Source organism: Pelodiscus sinensis, chromosome 19, assembly GCF_052426305.1.
Source record: "Pelodiscus sinensis isolate ZL-2025 chromosome 19, ASM5242630v1, whole genome shotgun sequence".
Classification (NCBI taxonomy): Eukaryota; Metazoa; Chordata; order Testudines; family Trionychidae; genus Pelodiscus; species Pelodiscus sinensis.
Genome location: NC_143070.1, coordinates 2,210,369 through 2,230,218, shown reverse-complemented (window position 1 = coordinate 2,230,218; position 19,850 = coordinate 2,210,369). Strand labels below are relative to the sequence as shown.

The window sequence follows — 19,850 nt, the reverse complement described above, 5'->3', positions numbered from 1 at the left end:
GGGCGGTGGCCATATGGGATCTAGGCCAAGATGGGGTCTCTGGGATGTGTTGGCCATGTTGGCATGGCCATGTGGGATCTAGGCTAAGAAGGCGTCTCTGAGATGCGTCAACCATGTTGGCATGGCCATGTGGGATCTAGGCCAAGAAGGCGTCTCTGAGATGCGTCAACCATGTTGGCATGGCCATGTGGGATCTAGGCCAAGAAGGCGTCTCTGAGATGCGTCAACCATGTTGGCATGGCCATGTGGGATCTGGGCCAAGATGGCGTCTCCGGGAGGCGTCGGCCATGTTGGCATGGCCATATGGGAGTTATGCCAAGAAGGTGTTTTGGGGATGCGTTAGCCATGTTGGCATGGCTATGTGGAAATTATGCCAAGATGGCGTCTCTGGGATGCGTCAACCATGTTGGCATGGCCATATGGGAGCTAGGCCAAGATGGCGTCTCTGGGATGTGTCGGCCATCTTGGCATGGCCATGTGGGAGTTAAGCCAAGAAGGCGTCTCTGGGATGCATCGGCCATGTTGGATCTAGGCCAAGATGGCGTCTCTGGGAGGCGTCAGCCATCTTGGCATGGCCATGTGGGAGCTAGGCCAAGATGTCGTCTCTGGGTTGCCATGGTATCACCCCTTGGTTAGGCCAAGTTGGCGTTTCTGGGGTGCGTCAGCCATGACGTGCTTTTTGCCACCTCAGCGCCTCTTTGTCGCGGCTGAGGCGGCCATTTTGGGGTCCCCACACGAGAGCTATGCCAAGCTGGCGTCTCCGGGATGCGGCAGCCATTTTGAGGAGGCTCTCTTGGGCTCAGTAGCTTCGGGGTCAGGATGTGGTGGCCATTTTGGTGTCCCAGGAATGTGTCAATCATTGTGGAGACGTCATATTGAAGCCGCGCCAATGTACTAGGGACCATGGGAGCCATCTTGCCACGCTGACATGCGACCGCCTCTGGGGTGGGGCGGCCACTTACACAGGGCTCCCTTCCCCCGTGCTGACACGCAGCCTCCTCGGCGGTGGGTCACTCCAGTCCTCTTTCCCTGTCCCGCACCCCGCCGCTGCTGCGTCTCCCTGATAAGCCGGCCACCAAAGCCCCACGTCACTCCAGAGACAGCCACGTCCGGCTCCGTTTCAGGCTCTTCCTCCTGGGGTCTTGGAGATAGAGCCCCACAGAAGGACCCTGGGGCTCGGGGCATCATGACCCGGGTCTGGCTCTTACTCTTTCTCCAGCTGCGACTCTCCAGAGAGGAAGGTAAAAACCTGCTTTGTATTGTCCTCCCGAGAGGTGGCTGCATTGGTGCCAGCTGAGGGGTCTGTTATAAACAGCTGCCCCACCCCAGAGCCAGCCACATCCCAGCACCGGGCAAGGGGGCCCCATGTAACCAGCCCTCCACTCCAGAGCCAGCTGCATCCCAGCGCCAGGCGAGGGGTCTCCATGTAACCAGCCCTCCACTCCAGAGCCAGCTGCACCCCAGAGCCAGCTGCACCCCAGAGCCAGGCAAGGGGTCCCCGTGTATCCAGCCCCCCACCCCAGAGCCAGCTGCACCCCAGAGCCAGGCAAGGGATCCCCCTGTAACCAGCCCCCCACCCCAGAGCCAGCTGCACCCCAGCGCCGGGCGAGGGGTCCCCCTGTAACCAGCCCCCCACCCCAGAGCCAGCTGCATCCCAGACCTGGGCGAGGGGTCCCCCTGTAACCAGCCCCCCACCCCAGAGCCAGCTGCACCCCAGCGCCGGGCGAGGGGTCCCCCTGTAACCAGCCCCCCACCCCAGAGCCAGCTGCATCCCAGCGCCGAGCAAGGGGTCCTCGTGTAACCAGCCCCCCCCCACCCCAGAGCCGGGCGAGGGGTTGCCCTGTAACCAGCCCCCTCTCCCCAGAGCCAGCCGCATCCTAGAGCTGAGTGAGGGGTCCCCGTGTAACCAGCCCCCCATCCCAGAGCCAGCCGCATCCCAGTGGGAAATCTAACCCCTCTGCCTCCCCCTCTCTCCCAGCTGCCTACGCCCAGAAGGGGCGCTCCCGGCTGCTCTCCTGCAGCCTGGACAGGCCTCTCGCGGACGGGGAGCGGCTGGTGTGGTCCTTCCACAGAACCAACGCCCGGGACGCGGTGAGCTTGTTCCTGGCTGAGGGGGGCCGGGCCCCGGAGCGGCTGGGGGGCGCCTGGGGGCGCCTGAACCTGCTGCAGAACCACTCCCTGCACCTGCAGGCCGCCGAGGACGGGGACACCGGGAGCTACTGGTGCTCGGTGCAGAGCGTCAACCGCAACATCTACGAGCTGGTGGTGATCACAGGTGGGTTGTGAGCCGGGGGCCCCGGGGAGCCGACCTCCCCTGCGAGGAGCCCCGCCCCGTGCCCCACGGCCCCTCTGCCCCCCACAGGGACCCAGGTGCTGCTGACCAACTTGACCTGCCACCTGCTCTCCTGCGCCTTCTCCCCCCCGCTGGGGCCGGCGGCCCGGCAGGCGCTGGAGTGGCTGGCCGACGGGAAGCCGGTGACGGAGGCGGGCGGGCAGGGCCAGTACCGGCTGTTCTGGGACTCCCACGTCGCCATGCTCCAGGCCTGCGGGCAGAGGAAGGAACCCAGCAAGCCCAGGAGGAAGAAAAGCCAGTACGCATGCCGGATAAAGGACACCACGGTGACCTTCGATGTCGCCGGTACGTACCCGGGGCTGGGATGCCGGTGGGGGGGGGGAGGTCTCTAGGCAGGGAGCAGGGGCTAGTGGTTAGAGCAGGGGAGGTTAGGGGCCAGGATGCCTGGGTTCTCTCCACGGCTCAGGGAGGGGAGTGAGGCCTAGTGGTTTGAGCCCGGAGGCAGGACTCCTGGGTCCTCGCCTCACTCTGGGAGGGGAGAGGGGGCTAGTGGGTAGAGCAGAGGGACTGGGGGCCAGAACACCTTGGTTTGCTCCTCGGTACTGGGAGGGGAGTGAGGCCTAGTGGTTAGAGCTGAGAGGCAGGACTCCTGGATTCTCTCCTAACTCTGGGAAGGGAGTCGGGTCTAGTGGTTAGAGCAGGTGGGCCTGGGGGTCAGGATGCCTGGGTTCTCTCCCCAGTCTGGTAGGGGAGTGAGGTCTAGTGGTTAGAGCTGGGAGCCAGAACTCCTGAGTTCTCTCCCTGGCTCTGGAAGGGGAGTGGGGGCTAGTGGTTAGAGCGAGGGTGGGGGCGGGGCAGGACATCATGGTTCCTCACTGGTTGGTTGTGCTTCCCTTGAGGGCTGGGAGCAGCGAGGGCCCCCCCAGCCCGCGACCCAGAGGGCCCCCCCTGTAGCTCCTTCTGGATCCCGCTGGCCGTGTGTGCAGCGCTGGAGTTCGTCCTCCTCGTCGCCATGGGGGTGGCCCTGTGGAGGCAGCGGCGGCCGCAGCCCAGGTAAGTCCTGGGAGAGGTGCGGGGGCCAAGTGGTTAGAGCAGGGGGCTGGGCCCCTTGTGCTGCTGAGAAGGGGCGGCCCCTCTGCTGACTCATACCCCAATTCCCTCTCTGTAGGTCCCAGCTGGGCAACCGTCCCACCCACCCCCGGCCAGGTAGGTGCTCAACTTTGTTCAGGGAGCTGGGGGAGGGCGGAATCTCTTACTCTCACCCACTCTCATGTAGTTTCTTGGATTCCAGATCCCGCAGGGCTCAAATCCCAGATGCAGCTGTACGAGAACGTGGGGCCCCGCAGCACAGGTGAGAGCCAGCCGCCCCCCGGTCGGGGCCAAGCCCTTGGTCCCTTCTGCCCCCCCCCCAGCCAGCCCCATTTCGGGGGTGACCGTGGTACCCTGTCGTCCCAACAGGGGGCGCCAATTTGGCCCAGCCGTGACGGGTACCCAGAGCCCCCCCAGCCAGGCCAGCGGCTCCCTGAGGCCACCAGGGGCTTGCCAGGAGGAGGAGCTGGAAGAGGAACCCAGGCATCCGGCCCCCACTACTCCCACTGCCGTGGAGTGGGGCTGTGGGGCAAAGGGAGGGTGGGGGTTGGGGAGTGTTTGCAATAAAGCATGGAGCAGAATCTGTGATTGGCAGGTGGGGCTGAGGGGACATAATCGCACACACCTCCACTCAATGCACACACACAACCCTGGGTGCACACACTGCCACACTCACCCATGCACAACTGCACACACACACACACACACACACACACACACACACACACACACACCCCGCACATGCACACACAACCACACACCCCACCGCACACACACACACACAACCCTGCACACCACCACACACACAACCACACACTCTGCCACACACACCCCCTACCACATGCACACAAAGAACTGCACACACACACCACCATGCACACCACACACACACACACACAACCATGTGCACACACACAACCACATACAGAAAGCTGCACACATGCACACAACCACATGTATACCCCCTCACACAACTGCACAAATACCAACACACATGCATACACACAGCTGCATGCATGCAAACAACCGTACACATGTACACAGCCACACACAACAGACAACTGCACACATAGCCACACACACACACATGCACACACACCCCTGCACTCATGCATACAACTATATGCGCACACATACACACACAACCACAGACACACAACAGCTTGCATGCAATTAACCACATGCACACAGTTTCACACACACACACAACCACAGACACTCACTCAACCACAATCACAACCACATGCACAGAATGAGACTTAGACAAAATGACACCACACATACACACACACACACACACACACACACACACACACACAGAAAACCAAACACTGTAACACAGTCACACGCACTGACAACCTCAGATGCACTGAGACAATCACACCTAGTACAACAACACCCCCACAATTATATGGAAAGTGCCCCTGCCTTCATGCTTCACACCCTTGTGTGATAGTTTTTGCACATAACACAACCCAGAAAGGGGCATTTTACCACCCGGGTAAAACCTCTATGTGCCGGCAGCTCCCCAGAGTTCAGGCAAGACCAGGCCGGGGAAGTGGCAAAGCAATGTGGCCGTGCCTCAGTTTACCTGTAAGTCACAAGCCACGTTCTTGAGCCAAGAGGGAGAGGAGGCTAGGCCGCAGGTGTGTACAGCGGCAAACTTGTGTGTTCTGGTCCCTTCTGGGGCTCGGAGCAGCCGGCTCTGGGGTGCCCCGGGGAGCGCCAGCCGCCACAGGGCAGGAGAGAGGGTGATCCAGGCGTGGGGCGTGTCGGGGTTGCCCTACAGGGTATGAGCATGGGCCTACGGTGTCGTCAGCAGGTTGTAGCTACCCCCGGACATCCGGGGAGGGGGACCTGCCAGGTGGAGGTTATGAGCGTCAGGGGGCTGGCGAGGTTGTGGGGCAGAGGTGGGGGACACAGGTTGTTGTGGGTCTGAATTTCAGCCCACAATGTCACAGCCCATGAAGACACACGCCACACAATCACACCCAGAGAGACCCTCCCACAATGCCACAAACACACACCATCATACACACAGAGAACCCCCCCCACTATCACACACACACACCACATACAGGCAACCCCCCAAAACACAGTCACACACAGAGAAACTTCCCATAATAACACACGCAACACCCACATACAGAGAAGCCCACACAATAACACAGTCACACAACCTCCCCCAAATTCCTACAGTAACACAATCACATACCACTCACACAGTGTCCCCAATAACAGTCATACACACCATGCACAGAGAAACTCCCACAATCACACAGCGAAACCTCGCACAATAACACAATCACACACCACGGAATGCACCCAACAAAGCAGACCTACAAACAAACAGCTCTGCAGAGGACAAGGCAGAGCAAACCACACACACAATTATGCAGAAACACACGCCACAACAACACACCACAACAGGCGCACAGATACTCACAAGGAAACAATCCACACACCGCAAATACCATGCACATATAACGACGCAGCAAAAGCAACGCTTGCCACACACCACACGACGACAGGCACATTCACACAGCTACACCCAATGACTCACACACGCACAACTTCACAGCAAGACAGAAAGGCAGCGACACCCAATCACACACACACCAACCTGCCCCCTTGCCCATGTGACCGAGGGGGCAACACCACACAACTGCGCCCTGCCTACACCCCCCCCAAGCCCCTCCACACACACAGCCGCACTGTACCCTGCCCCCCACATGCCCCATGCACCTCCCCCTCCCCACAACCTGCTCCCCAATTTCACATGCACACACCACACACATTTACAACCGCAACATGCTCTGTTCTGCAATCTCACACCCCACAAGCCAGCCCCTCCTACATCTGGGCTCCCTTCTCCACACCCACAACCTGTCTGCTCTCGCCCGGCTCTGGGGCGAACTCCGTGTACTGCACAGGGAATTTCTGTCCCCCACCCCGTCACATTCCTAGTGCGAACAACACAACCACTCAGCTCTGACACACTTGGCCCAGGCACAGCCCTTGCGTGTCCTAGATCGGGGACAGGGCGGGGCGGACAGGGGCTGTGGGTCGGGGGTGAGAGGCACCGGCAGGGCTGGGGGAGCCCAGGGCTGGGGGGGCAGGGGCTGTGGGTCGGGGGTGAGAGGCACCGGCAGGGCTGGGGGAGCCCAGGGCTGGGGGGGCAGGGGCTGTGGGTCGGGGGTGAGAGGCACCGGCAAGGCTGGGGGAGCCCAGGGCTGGGGGGACAGGGGCTGTGGGTCGGGGGTGAGAGGCACCGGCAGGGCTGGGGGGACAGGAGCTGCGGGTTGGGCGTGAAGGACTAACAGAGACACAGCTGCCGGGCGATCGGAGCCGAGACAGGATTTTATTTTGGGTACATTTCAGGAGAACAAAGCGCAGGAGAAACCGAGGCACTGAGCCACCCCGCACCAGCAGGGGGCAGCACCAAGGGCCAGGCCACCAGGTGGAGTCAATACAACACTCCGGGCCCCCTCTATCCCTGCCTGGCCTCCGTGGGCTTTGGGACGAAGTCCCGAGCCCTCCCCGTGTGGGAGTTGCTATCTGGTGTTCGCAGGGCCGACGCCCATCCTGCCGCTGGGCTAAGAGGCGGGGCCTGGCATGGGCAGGGCTGGGAGCACAAAACTGCTGCCCGCAGGCGTGGGCGGGGCCGGCGTGGGAGCTTTGCACGCCAGATGGCTCTGGTGCCTCTGGGCACAAGAGGAGCCGTCAACTGCAACCATCGAGGCTGGATGCCGGTGGCTGGAGTTGGGGGCGGGGTTTTGCCCCCAGCTGCAGCCTCCTCCTCCCCGCCGATCCCACCGCTGCCACCAACGGGGTTGAGCGAGGGCACAGATGTGAAATCCAGGGCGCATCGGCCTCCAGGTCTTTGCCGGGAGACCCTCCTGCACCTCCGCGTCTGGAGTTTCGCAGGGCCGAGGCACGCCTGGCTCCGGAGATTCGTGGCTGCGGTGGGCACCTCTGGCTTACAAAGGCTTGTTGCCAGATTGAGGGCCGCAGCGAAGGGGGTTCAAGGCTGGGGGGTGCCCCCGTACCTCATTCGTGGAGGGGCATTTATCCGCCGGCCCCGGCTCCCTCATTGACACGCCAGTGTCATCGGGAGCCACAGGCAAGGGCGGGCAATTCTTGGGGGAATTTTTGGGAGGGGTGGGTCGTGCAAAAATGGCAGTGCGCCCTCCGGGGCGGGTTTGGGGCTGGAGACCGGGGCCCTGGGTAGGTTACGAGACCGAGCGTGAAACTAGCCGAAAAGAAACAGAACAATCCAGAAAAGGTCACAGGTTGGGTCTCCGCTCTGGCTAACAAGCGCCCCTTTAAAAAGAAAAGGGGCGGGGCTATTTAAAGGCAATGTCAGGCTGGATTATTCCCCCCCTCAACAGAAATGGTTTCTTCTCCCTCACTCCCGGCAGGTGGGTGGGGATTAGAGGCCCTGGGCAAGCCAGGTGCCCAGCATGGCCAGCCCTACAACGAGGGAGAGGTGGGCCCCGGCGCTCGCAGCCGAATTGCAGAAGTCGCCCTCGCAGCATTCGTAGGAGGTGCTGTAGGTGATACCGGCCCAGGTCGAGGTGTCGTTGGTGTGGCATTTCAACTTGTTAACACAGTTCTTCTTCATGATCAGCTTGTGGCCGGCTAGTACGACAGAGCGGGGGGAGAAAAAAACGAAATGAAAACGTGACAATGGGAGAAAGGAGGGAAAATGAGGAAATGAGGCCGGGACGTGGAGAAGACACGAGACTGGAAGAGGGAGCCGAGCAAGGGGGCCGTACCTGCGCGGCCGCGGATGATAGCACAGAGCTGCCCCTCCTCGCAGGTGGTAGTGCTGGTGTGGCAGGGGATGCCGAATATGGTGAAGTCGCATTTCAGGCACTGCAGGGCCGCGCCTAGGAAGAGAGAGAGAAAGGGTGAGACCAAACCCATCTCCTTTTGGGCTTTGGGGGTTGGGCCCCACACTGGCTGCACCGGAGAGCAGAGGCAGGGATGGGTTTTGTAGCTTTGGATCCGGAAACAGGATTGGAGTCCACAGCATTGGTGGTAGCAGTGGGATCGGCATCTGTAGCAGAAGGGGAGTGGATTCCCTAGTGTTAGTGGAAATGGTGGGATCAGCATCTGTAGCAGAAGGGGAGTGGATTCCCTAGTGTTGGTGGTAGTAGTGGGATTGGCATCTGTAGCAGAAGGGGAGTGGATTCTCTAGTGTTGGTGGCAGTAGTGGGATCGGCAGCTGTAGCAGAAGGGGAGTGGATTCTCTAGTGTTGGTGGCAGTAGTGGGATCAGCATCTGTAGCAGAAGGGGAGTGGATTCCCTAGTGTTGGTGGCAGTAGTGGGATCGGCATCTGTAGCAGAAGGGGAGTGGATTCTCTAGTGTTGGTGGCAGTAGTGGGATCGGCATCTGTAGCAGAAGGGGAGTGGATTCTCTAGTGTTGGTGGCAGTAGTGGGATCGGCATCTGTAGCAGAAGGGGAGTGGATTCTCTAGTGTTGGTGGCAGTAGTGGGATCGGCATCTGTAGCAGAAGGGGAGTGGATTTGCTAGCATTGGTGGCAGGAGTGGGATCAGATCGACGAGCAGTGGTGCCAGTGGTGGGATAGATAACTACCCTTTTATATGTAGCACCTTTAAAAGCAGCTGGATTCTGGGATTCCTGCCCATCTTGATATTGGCCCCCAACAATTCCTCCAACACACCATTAAAAACAGAAGACAAACACTGTGCACTCGCAGGCACACAAACACGCCAACACATTCAGGAAGGGACTGCCAGGCCAACACACACACGGCTGCTCGCAAGGACACACGCGAGCCGGCAGACTTGTGCCTGCGCACCCCACAGCAAGGCAAACTCATGGGCACGTGGCCCACGGCGCCAGCACGGAACACACACCACAAAGCCCGGCAGGCAGACACAGGAAACACACGTGCACATACATGTGAAGCGCTGGGTGTGTTTTGGCGAGCGAGGTTTCAAACCACAGCAAAAACAGCCCAGCCTGGAAAACTGGATTCAAGTCAAAACCAAATCCAGATTCCTCCCTTGTTCGTGTGTGTGTGTGTGTGTGTGTGTGTGTGTGTGTGTGTGTGTGTGTGTGTGTGTGTGTGTGTCCCCTGGATGTTGTGTGTGTGTACTGCATGGAAATTCTGTTGCCTTCTGGATTCCTCCCCCCCTCCCCTCGGCCAGCGCCCTGCCTCAGCCTGAGTCAAGGACAAAAAAAACCTCCCGGTTGCCTATTTGGATGGAAAATGGCAGCTCCTCCCAAGGGTGGGGAAATGGGGCTGGGGCTGGCAGGGCTTGGTGTGTCCCCTGGGGGTGGGTGAGGCCCTTCCTAAAGGATGGGGAAACTGAGGAAGCGGGGGGGGGGGGAGGTTCTGAACTGGTGTTGCTGGCTGGAAAAGAACCCAGGAGTTCTGGCTCCCACCCGTTCCCTCCACTGACCTCCCCTTCGTGCGGCCTCGGGGCTCGGGGGGGGGGGGGGACAATTTGGAAATGCAGGTTGAGTGGGGGGCGGCGGGTGGGTCTCTTGGGCAGGGAGCAGCCTGTGGCCAAAATTGGGGCATGGGGGTGGAAAAGTGGGGCACAGAAAGCTGTGGGGAGGGGGTTACTCCCGGCGCTCAGATTGGTGGCAGCAGTGGGCTGAATCGTTGCCAATTTAACCCCAGCGCGCAGAGGTGTCATCCCTAAACTCCCCAGCCCCTCTGCCCAGGGAGGGCGCTTATGGGGTTAAAATCTAGGCTCAAAAAGAGGGGCAACCCCCCCCAACAACTGCCCCCTAGCAGATCTTTCTCCTCCCCACCCCACTGCCCAGATTGGTTTGTTGCGTGGCACAGACTTTCCGCAGGGCGGGGAAGGGAATTTGGAGAAGACAGAGGGATCGGGGAAAGTGCCCTCGGGGGAGAGGCCGTGGGGCGGGGGATCGTGTGGGGCAGGGGCCTGGCTTACCGATGCCAACGAAGCTCAGCGCGGCCACACACAGCAGGAGAAGTTTGGCCATGGTCGTCGTGGGGCGGACGGAGGCTGAGAGCTCGGAGATCGGACGGTCCCGGACACGGCAGCTGGGGGTGAGTCAGGCGTGTGAGCTGTGCCGTTATATATCTGTGTGCAGGCACAACTACACATACACACACGGGCGGGGCGGGGGCGCGGTGCCAGGCTGGAAAGGGGGCAGGACACATGATCGCAGGGGTATAAATAGGGACAGGAATGCCAGGAGGCTACATGTAAACACACATAACAGCTACACCCGCACGCACACCCGCACACAGCCCCCACGTCCCAGCTACGGACCCACACTCATCCCACATGCTCCATCTGCACACACGCATCCCCCACAAACCGGCTACACCCCTTAGCTACACATACACACACGCTACAAACCAGCGACACCCCTCAGCTACACACACACACCACAAACCAGCGACACCCCTCAGCTACACATACACACACCACAAACCAGCAACACCTCTCAGCTACACACACACACACACACCACAAACCAGCGACACCCCTCAGCTACACACACACACACACCACAAACCAGCAACACCCGCCCAGCTACACATACACACACCACGAACCAGCGACACCCGCCCAGCTACACATACACACACCACAAACCAGCAACACCCCTCAGCTACACACACACACACACCACAAACCAGCGACACCCGCCCAGCTACACATAAACACACCACAAACCAGCAACACCCCTCAGCTACACACACACACACACCACAAACCAGCGACACCAGCCCAGCTACACATACACACACACAGCCCAACAAGACACACACATCCCGGCCCACATATCCCTCCACCCCAGCTACACACACATCCCCCACACCTCAGCTACACACACACACACACACACACACACCCTCCTCTCCCCACTATGCACACTCACACACAGCTCCCACACCTCAGCTACATATCCACACTCATCCCCGCACACTCTATCTACACACACACATATCCCCATAAACCAGCTACACACAAACCCCAGCTACACACATGCACATGTAGTCCAATGATTCACACACCTTTCTGTTATGCATACCCACACTCATCCGCCATGCTCCAGCTACACACACACACACACACACACACACACACACACACACACACACACATCCCCCAGAAAATAGCTACACGCACACCCAGCTACAGAAACACACCCAGCCCAACGACACATTCACACACATCTCTCATGCCCCAGCTACACACACTCCCTCACACACCATCTGCATACACAATCTCCCACAAACCAGCCACACACACAGAAACTTATCCCACACAAACCAGCTGCACCTCCCCATCTACACAAACACACACACACACCCCACAAACACCCCAGCTATACACACTCACACACACATCCCCCCACAAACCAGCTACACGCACCCCAGCTATACACACACACATCCCCCACAAACCAGCTACACCCCCCAGATACACACACACACACACATCCCCCACAAACCAGCTACACACACACCCAGCTACACATACACACACACACATCCCCCACAAACCAGGTACACCCCCCCAGCTACACACACACACAAATCCCCCACAAACCAGCTACACACACACACACACACACACACACACACACACACACACACAAATCCCCTACAAACCACCTACACACACACACACAAATCCCCCACAAACCAGCTACACACACACACACATCCCCCACAATCCAGCTACACCCCCCCAGCTACACACAGATCCCCCACAAACCAGCTACAAACTCGCCAACTACCCCCCCAGTCACACACACACACACACGCCCCCTCCCGGAGCTGGGAGCCCCAGTGGGGCTGGGCCCCTCTCTGGCGGGCGTGTGACGCGCATGTGACAGGCTGGTGGGCGGGGTAGCCAGCTCAGGGTCACCCCCCACGTCACCGCCCCTTGAGTCAGCCCCCTCCCCCCCAGCAGCGCTCCCGCCACCGCCACACCCGGTGAACACCAGAACCCGTCACACCCCTTCCCCTCCCAAAGCCAGGACTCCTGGCTCCCCCCCCCCCCGCCTGCTGTAACCACTAGGGACCGCTCCCCTCCCAGGGGAGAACTCTGCCCCCCCGCCCCTCCTGAGACAGCCAGGCCCAGGGTTCCTGTGACCCCCACCCTCCCATGGCAGAGGCACTTGGAGCCCCCCCATAGGCTGGAGGAGCGACTCCCTTCGCCGGCGGCAGTAGAAGGCTCTTATCCGACTCGGAGCAGCTCCCCGCCGACGCCGCAGAGCCCGGCAGCAGTAGTCGGCTGGCGTCCCGCCTCTTGCTGGCTCCCCTCCCGCCTCCTCCCCGCGATGCCCGCTGGGTTCCAGAGCACTGGGTGCTAGAGCCGCCGGCGCCCCCCTGAACCCAGAGAATTGGGGTGGGGTGGGGGAGGGAGAGGCTTTCCCAGCATGCACCGCACAGGGGGTCTCGTCTACACTCTAGGCCCCGGGGCGGTGGGGGGCTGGCCGTTCTAGAGCCTGGAAGGGAACAGGAACGTCCCGGGCACTAGAGTCCCCGGGGGAGAAGAACAAGGACGATTCCCGGAGCGACTCGGCTCCGTGTTCCCCCTCCCAGCGTGCGGGCGACTACGGGGTGGGGGGCTAGAGGGGCCAGAGCCGGGGGGGGCACCTCTCCGGCGCCGGAGCTCAGTGCCCCCCCCCCCGGGATTCTAGAGCCGGAGGCTGAATGTTCTGGGCTTGAACGGGAGCAGCCTCTAGCACCCCCCACCCCCGAGCTGGGATCGGGCCCGGGATTGCCCTGGCTGGGAATCGGGTGCAGCCACCTGCTGCCCCCCGAAAACTGGGACCGATGGGCGCCCCCCTCCCCCGCTCTCTCCTGCCCCCCCTCCCGGACAGACCCCACCCCCACCGCAGTCTGCACCCGCACCCCCCACCCAGCCAGACCTCACCCCCACCCCAGCCTGCACCTGCACTCCTGGTCCCTGTGCGACTGCAGGGGGGCGGCGGGGAAAGGAGAAATGGACTGAGGCAGCCTGGCTCCCAGCCCCTTCCTGCTCTAACCACTAGCCTCCCCTCCCCTCCCCTCCCAGAGCCGGGGAAGGAACCAGGCGTACTGGCGCCTGGTGCAGTTCCCAGCCCCGGTTTGCTGACTCAGACCCTCCCCCCCAAATGCTTACTGAGGGTCGGGCACTTTGTGACATTTCCTGCTACTGGTCGGGGGCGGCTGCACCACTGGGGTCACGGGGACGGGAACCCTGCACCCTGGGCCTGGGGACAAGGGGCAGGGAATGGGGTGGGGGCCTGTCTTTTCTAAGGGGTTGGGGGGCAGGGGCTGCAGGGCAGGATTGAGGGGCACCAGCAGGGCTGGGGGGACAGGGGCTGGGGGGTGGGAGTGAGGGGCACCGGCAGGGCTGGGGGGTGGGGGGGAGCAGCAGGGCTGGGGGGCAGGGAGTGAGGGGCACTGGCAGGACAGGAGGGGGCAGGGGATGTCAAGTCAGGGCTGGAGGGCACTTGAGGGGCAGGGCTGGGGGCCTGGGGGCACTGGGGGGGTATGACTTACCCAGGGACGTGACTTTTTCACCCCGACGGCCGGGCTGGGCGGCAGCGGCTGGGGGAGGCGGGGGGCGACTCCGATTGGGCACTCTAGTGCTGATGTCACACCCCCACAGAACTAGGGTTCTGACCCAGCATCTCTTCCCCGGGGAGGGGGGCAGCAGCCAAGGGGGCGGGGCAGGGCATGGGGGTGTGTGTGTGTGCGTCGTGTGGCTCGATTTCTTTTCGATCCACGGGAAACCAGGACACGCCGGGCTACTGTCCCACTTCCTTATTCCCGCCCGGTGCCGTTCCGAGCCTGAGGAGCAAGGACGCGACAAGTCAACCCTTACACACCATCGATCGGAACGCACTCCCGACAGCGCCAAGCCAGGCAACAGCAGCGCCTAGAAGATCGACTGTGCTACAACAACAACCCCTCGTTCGCTTACACGTCACCCGTCTGCTACCTGCCGGGCCAGGCCGGAGGGCGTGCTGCCGTCTTTTCCCACGCACAGCCGCTGTGAACGGCCTGATCCCGTCTAGTGACCTGGAGGAGGACGCGTGGGTCCCTCCTGCCTGTTTCCTCCCCTCGATTGTTCCTACTGAGCCCAATGTATAGCCAAGCGAGACTCGGTGGCTCGAATACTATTGGCCAATTGATTGGGTGTTGTGTAGGATACCGACAAGGCCCAGTGCTCCTAGCTGGGGTACACCCTGCTGCTCAGGATGTGGCTGTTCTGGGCGCCGTTGACAGTTTCCCGGCTGCATCTGTAGAGAAGACCCTGTCGAAGGTCGCTTGGCCTGTGTTCTTGCTGTGGTCTCCGTCGCAGGCTTCCTTTGCATTGTTTGGCAAAACAATTCCTGACTCTCCGGCCCTGCCCGTGTGCTTTGTTCCAGCAGACTCGGAACAGGCCAGAGATCCGCGCTGTGGACAAGGCAGACAGCACCGGGTTACTGCCAAGGCTGGGTAGGGCAGACTTCCTCCCCCCCGCCCCTTTCGGCCAAGTCGAGCCTGCAGGCCTAAAACATCTGGTCAGGAATGTGCCAACTTAGCTGCTTTCTAAGACGAGCCGTAGAGAGACCCAGAGTCAGCCATAAAAGCATTAACACAGTGTAGCCAGACAAACCCCATCTTGGTTTTCCACGAACCCCATCTTGTTCCCCCCTCCCCCAGAGAGCAAGAGAAAGGCAGTCAGCCTTTGATGCCCTGGGAACGCAGGTGTGCTGCCTGTCCCTGACTCTACCATAAACAGAAACCAGACAGTAAATGGGCTAGCTGACGACCCGGGGCCTCCCGTCGCCCTGATGGCTAGTACCAGTAATTGACACGCCTGCACTGTCCCAGGAGAGGAATCTTCGCCCATCACATACCAGAGGTGCCCATTGTCTGCATTTTCCCAGGTGTGAATTATGCTTTGCACCCTTCGTGGGAAACTTGGTGTTCAAAGCCATTTCTCCTAATTGGCCACTTGAGACCAGGAAAAAGCCCATGTGACCCAACGGGCATAAAGAGGGTTGAGTTGCCCACCCCATTTGAGCTCCAATCGTCTATACCTGCTGGCAGGTATTGATTGTCTCCCGAGGTCTGTGGGACGCCCAACCTCGCCCTACGTCTTCCCGAGAGATTGAGAGAAAGACGCTGGCCACGCCAAGTCTGGAACGCAGGGGTGAGAATATATACCTGCTAGGTGTCTATTTTGCATGCATTTAATAAAAGCTCAGAGAACCAAAAGGGTTTCATGGTACCTGTAAGTGACTTATTAGTGTAATTTCTGTCCTGTCCTTTGTAGTGGCTGTGTTATCTGTAACACAGCAGTAGCATTTAACAACTAAGTTTACCCTGTAACAATAAAATAGTAACTGTTTAAGCTTTAACCTGACTCCTTCAGTTGCTGTAACAGAACCAAGCACAATTTAAAAGAACTTCAGCCGGTCATAAGGGACTCACTGCCCTGACCGTCGGCTGACACACAGCTATACGGACGCTTAATAATACTGTGGGGTGGGTGAAAACACTTCAGCACGCTAGCTGTGCATAAATATCCTGCAACTATATCGTACCAATATCGCCCTGCTACCTTGTCTATATCTGCTGCCGGCTTGCAGCTTTGTTATCCGGCACTCAGTTAACCAGAAAACGTTCACCCGCATTGCCGGCAGCCGCATCTTCAGGCGCAAGGCCTGGCTTGGTTTCCCATGATTGGCTCAACACTTTTTTATTTAAGAAGGACTCATCCTCTTCAACTCGAACTAGAAATGGGCGACCAGCTGCCTCACACCGCAAATAATATTTGCGATATTCAACACTTGAGGTTTATACTATTAGGCGGGCAGAGGTGAGAGAGCTCCGCTCTCCAGCAGGCTGCAACAGATCCCGGCTCCTCCCAGAGCTCCCCCCCGGCGTAGCCCAGGCATCCCGATTCCCTGCGGGAACTCCCTCGGCGCAAAGCCAGGCCGCTGGGGGAGGGAGCCGGGGGGGGGGAAGGAAGGGGAGGGGCAGCCCTCCATACACAATCTGCAGGGGCGGGGGGAAGGATTTTATGGGCTATTGGCCACGCCCCCATCCCAGGGACATCGCTCCCCTCCGAAGTGGGGGACCCCTCCGAGCAGGACTCAGCCCCCCCACCTCAGGCTGCCGAGATTGGTAGAGGCAGGAACTGCACCGGAGGTGGGTGCGGGGGGGGGGGCGGAGATGGACTAAAGACACCCAGTCAGTCAGCCCAGAGCTATCCCTGTTCCCAGCCAGCCCCGGCTCTCACCACTAGCCCCCACTCCCCCCCCAGACAACCCAGACGTCCTGGCTCCCAGCTTCCCCTGCCCCCCACTCTCACCTCTAGCCCCCCCCAGAGAACCCAGATGTCCTGGCTCCCAGCTTCCCCTGCCACCCGCTCTAACCACTAGCCCCCACACCCGCCCCGGGAGCCTGCGTTGTGCAATTCAGACTTTCAGAAGTTAACGCACTAAAACGCCCGATCCGGGCTGTGTACAGACCCTGCCCAGCCCTGCTGGTGCCCCTCACTCCCGCCCCACAGCCCCTGCCCCCCGGCCCTGCTGGTGCCCCTCACTCCTGCCCCCCAGCCCCTGCCCCCGAGCCCTGCCGGTGCCCCTCACTCCCGCCCCCCAGCCCCTGCCCCCGAGCCCTGCCGGTGCCCCTCACTCCCGCCCCACAGCCCCTGCCCCCCGGCCCTGCCGGTGCCCCTCACTCCTGCCCCCCGGCCCCCTGCTCCCCGCCCCCCAGCCCTGCCGGTGCCCCTCACTCCCGCCCCCCAGCCCCTGCCCCCGAGCCCTGCCGGTGCCCCTCACTCCTGCTCCCCATCCCCAGCCCCTGTCCCCGAGCCCTGCCGGTGCCCCTCACTCCTGCCCCACAGCCCCTGCCCCCGAGCCCTGCCGGTGCCCCTCACTCCCGCCCCACAGCCCCTGCCCCCGAGCCCTACCGGTGCCCCTCACTCCTGCCCTGCAGCCCCTGCCCCCAGCCCTACCAGTGCCCCTCACTCCTGCCCCACAGCCCCTGCCCCCCCAGCCCTGGGATCTCTATCCCCAAACCCTCTCCCACAGCGCCCCCTGGTGCCCCGACTTTTTTTCTCTCAAAGCCAGAGAGAGTTGAAAGAAACACTTGGTTGCAGGGACGGATTTGCGGGGTCGAGAAGAGCCATGGAGACCGGGATTCAGGGGGGCTTCCAACGCTGCCCAGCCCCCCAGCCGCCCCGCCCCCAGCTCGGTTTGTGTCTGCAGGTGGTGCACCTCTGCACTTGGAACAAAAATATTCCGCACGTGGCTGGGAAAGATCAGAGGGAACGGGGGTGCTGATCGTGCACCGGGTGCTCCCCCCGCCTCGCACCCCTTCCGCCCCCCCCACGCTGACCGGATTTACAACCCGGGGAGCAGCACGGATGACCCAAATGTGGATGTCTCCGCCGGCCCAGGAGCCAGCTGGCTGGATCCCAAGGGGTATCCGTGCCGCGTGGAGACCTCCCAGCTCCCGTGCAAGGCCCTTTGCTGGGAGTGGAACTTGAAAAAGTTTCCCGCCCGCCCTAGCTAGGTCTGGGGCCTGCCAGCGCATGAGGAAAATCAAAGAGGAAGGGGCTGGGAGCGGCGAGAAAAAGCCACCGAGAACTCGACGCTTCCCTTAGACTGGTCGGAGATGTCGGTGTAAGTGACTCCCCCCGGCGGGGGGAACCTGGAGCGGGAGAACCCTTTCCTCTCGCGGAGGGGCAGCCGTTCCCGACCTAGGCCAGCAGCTTTGCTCAAACACACCCCAGGGCTGGCTGGAGAGGGATCGGGGTGAGGTTACCTGCCCGAGAGCGTCAGATCGTTCACTCAACCGGCCTTTCAAAATAATGAATCGCTGGGCAACGGGAGACGGGGCAAGACTCATTCAGCGTTACTCTTCAACCAGCCTGGGGACTTTGTGCCCAGAGATTTGGTAGACAGACACCTGGCAACCCTGGGGACATTAGGTATCTTTAACCGGGAAAACCGCACAAATACCAGCCGACTGGTGCCATAGAATCGCAGACCACTAGGACTGGAAGGGACCTCGCGAAGTCACTGAGTCCAATCCCCTGCCCTCATGGCAGGACCAAGTACTGTCTAGACCATCCCTGAGAGACATTTCTCTAACCTGCTCTTTAATATCTCCAGAGATGGGGATTCCACAACCTCCCTGGGCAATTTATTCCCGTGTTTAACCACCCTGACAGGTAGGAACTTTTCCCTAATGTCCAACCTAAACCTCCCTTGCTGCAGTATAAGCCCATTGCTTCTTGTTCTATCCTCAGAGGCCACAATGAACACGTTTTCTCCCTCCTCCTTACGACACCCTTTTAGATGCCTGAAAACGGCTCTCACGTCCCCTCAGTCTTCTCTTTTCTAAACTAAACAAACCCAATTCCTTCAGCCTTCCTTCTTAGGTCATGTTCTCCAGACTTTTCATCCTTCTTGAAATGCCTTTTCCAAAACTGGACACAATCCTCCAGCTGAGGCCTAACCAGTGCAGAGTAGAGCGCAAGAATGACTCCTCGTGTCTTGCTCACCACATGCAGCCCAGAATCACGTTGGCTTTTTTGCAACAGCGTCACACTGCTGACTCGTATTCAGCTTGTGAGCTACTATAACCCCTAGATCGCTTTGTGCCGGACTCCTTCCCAGACAGTCGCTCCCATTCTGTGTGCGTGAAACTGATTGTTCCTTCCTACGTTCCACTTCTTGGCATTGCGAATGCAGGGTGGGGTTGGTCTTCCAAGAAGACGCACACCCAGAAATGGACCGGCTGGATGGAGGAGTGAATGGGTAGGAGCTTGCGTTGGGTGGGACCTGGAGGTAGCTCAGAGCCGAACGGTCCATCAGCAAATGTTTGCGAGGGAGATCATGTTCCCCGAGGGGCGTTGGAGACCTTCTAAAATGTTCTGTCCCCCTCCCAAAAAACCCAGAGGGAGAGAGAGAGAGAGAGAGTCAGACTCCAGAATGTGGAGGTTCTGGCGAAACTCTGGGACCATGGAGCAGTGGTCAAGAAGAGAGACTCACCCCAAAGCAGGAGACTCAGCCCCACTGAATCCAAGTCTCCCCCTCCCACGCTGGCACCGGGAAGCTGGAATTTGAAACTTGGGTCCCCACGCCTCAACCACGTTTTCTTCCCAGGGAAGGGATGGACTTTTTTTTTTTTTTAAGGCCAGAAATCACATCGTGGACCTTGTGCAAAAGTTCTATCAAGTCAACGTGTCCGGTGGGAACGGCTCCGCCTTTTCCTACCCAACCAACGACCCTCCAGCTCTGCCTCTCTGGCCACCCCAGACTGGTTTCCCACGGTCCCAACCCCCTGGACAATGCTGGCCCCATAACGCGGAGCGACGTCGCCTCCTGGTACGCCCCTGCCTGAGGTCGTCGGCTGCCCTGTGTCTGATGCTTTGACTGTAAGCGTTAGGGGGTAGAGTCCACCTCTCCGTTGTGCGCCTCGCTCTGCTTCATCCCCAAAG

At 60.4% G+C, this 19,850-nt stretch overlaps 2 protein-coding genes across 3 annotated transcripts; one reads left to right on the top strand and one right to left on the bottom strand.

The window, feature by feature from the left end:
- Positions 1-991: 991 nt before the first annotated feature.
- Positions 992-3,963, top strand: LOC106731848 (lymphocyte antigen 6 complex locus protein G6f-like). 2 transcript variants are annotated; one of them, XM_075918292.2, is made up of 7 exons: positions 992-1,241; positions 1,979-2,275; positions 2,363-2,638; positions 3,193-3,346; positions 3,462-3,499; positions 3,570-3,644; positions 3,752-3,963. In XM_075918292.2, exons 1-7 carry the CDS (start codon positions 1,187-1,189, stop codon positions 3,775-3,777), a joined length of 921 nt encoding a protein of 306 aa, XP_075774407.2. In that variant the 5' UTR covers positions 992-1,186; the 3' UTR covers positions 3,778-3,963. The 2 variants fall into 2 exon arrangements, with proteins under 2 accessions (XP_075774407.2, XP_075774406.2); XM_075918291.2 differs by having other exon boundaries at positions 997-1,241; positions 3,585-3,644.
- A 2,761-nt stretch (positions 3,964-6,724) lies between these two features.
- Positions 6,725-10,462, bottom strand: LOC102445806 (sperm acrosome membrane-associated protein 4). The gene is made up of 3 exons (XM_075918293.2): positions 10,323-10,462; positions 8,161-8,274; positions 6,725-8,023 (listed from the first exon to the last, which is right to left on the bottom strand). Exons 1-3 carry the CDS (start codon positions 10,372-10,374, stop codon positions 7,815-7,817), a joined length of 375 nt encoding a protein of 124 aa, XP_075774408.1. The 5' UTR covers positions 10,375-10,462; the 3' UTR covers positions 6,725-7,814.
- Between the last annotated feature and the right edge of the window lie 9,388 nt (positions 10,463-19,850).

Excerpts from the sequence above, each read along its gene's own strand:
- LOC106731848 (XM_075918292.2), top strand. The coding sequence starts at position 1,187 with ATGACCCGGGTCTGGCTCTTACTCTTTCTCCAGCTGCGACTCTCCAGA. Across the intron at positions 1,242-1,978 it reads GCGACTCTCCAGAGAGGAAG|CTGCCTACGCCCAGAAGGGG; the intron begins GTAAAAACCTGC and ends CCTCTCTCCCAG. Across the intron at positions 3,645-3,751 it reads CGTGGGGCCCCGCAGCACAG|GGGGCGCCAATTTGGCCCAG; the intron begins GTGAGAGCCAGC and ends TCGTCCCAACAG.
- LOC102445806 (XM_075918293.2), bottom strand. The coding sequence starts at position 10,374 with ATGGCCAAACTTCTCCTGCTGTGTGTGGCCGCGCTGAGCTTCGTTGGC. Across the intron at positions 8,275-10,322 it reads GCTGAGCTTCGTTGGCATCG|GCGCGGCCCTGCAGTGCCTG; the intron begins GTAAGCCAGGCC and ends CTCTCTTCCTAG. Across the intron at positions 8,024-8,160 it reads TATCATCCGCGGCCGCGCAG|CCGGCCACAAGCTGATCATG; the intron begins GTACGGCCCCCT and ends CTGTCGTACTAG.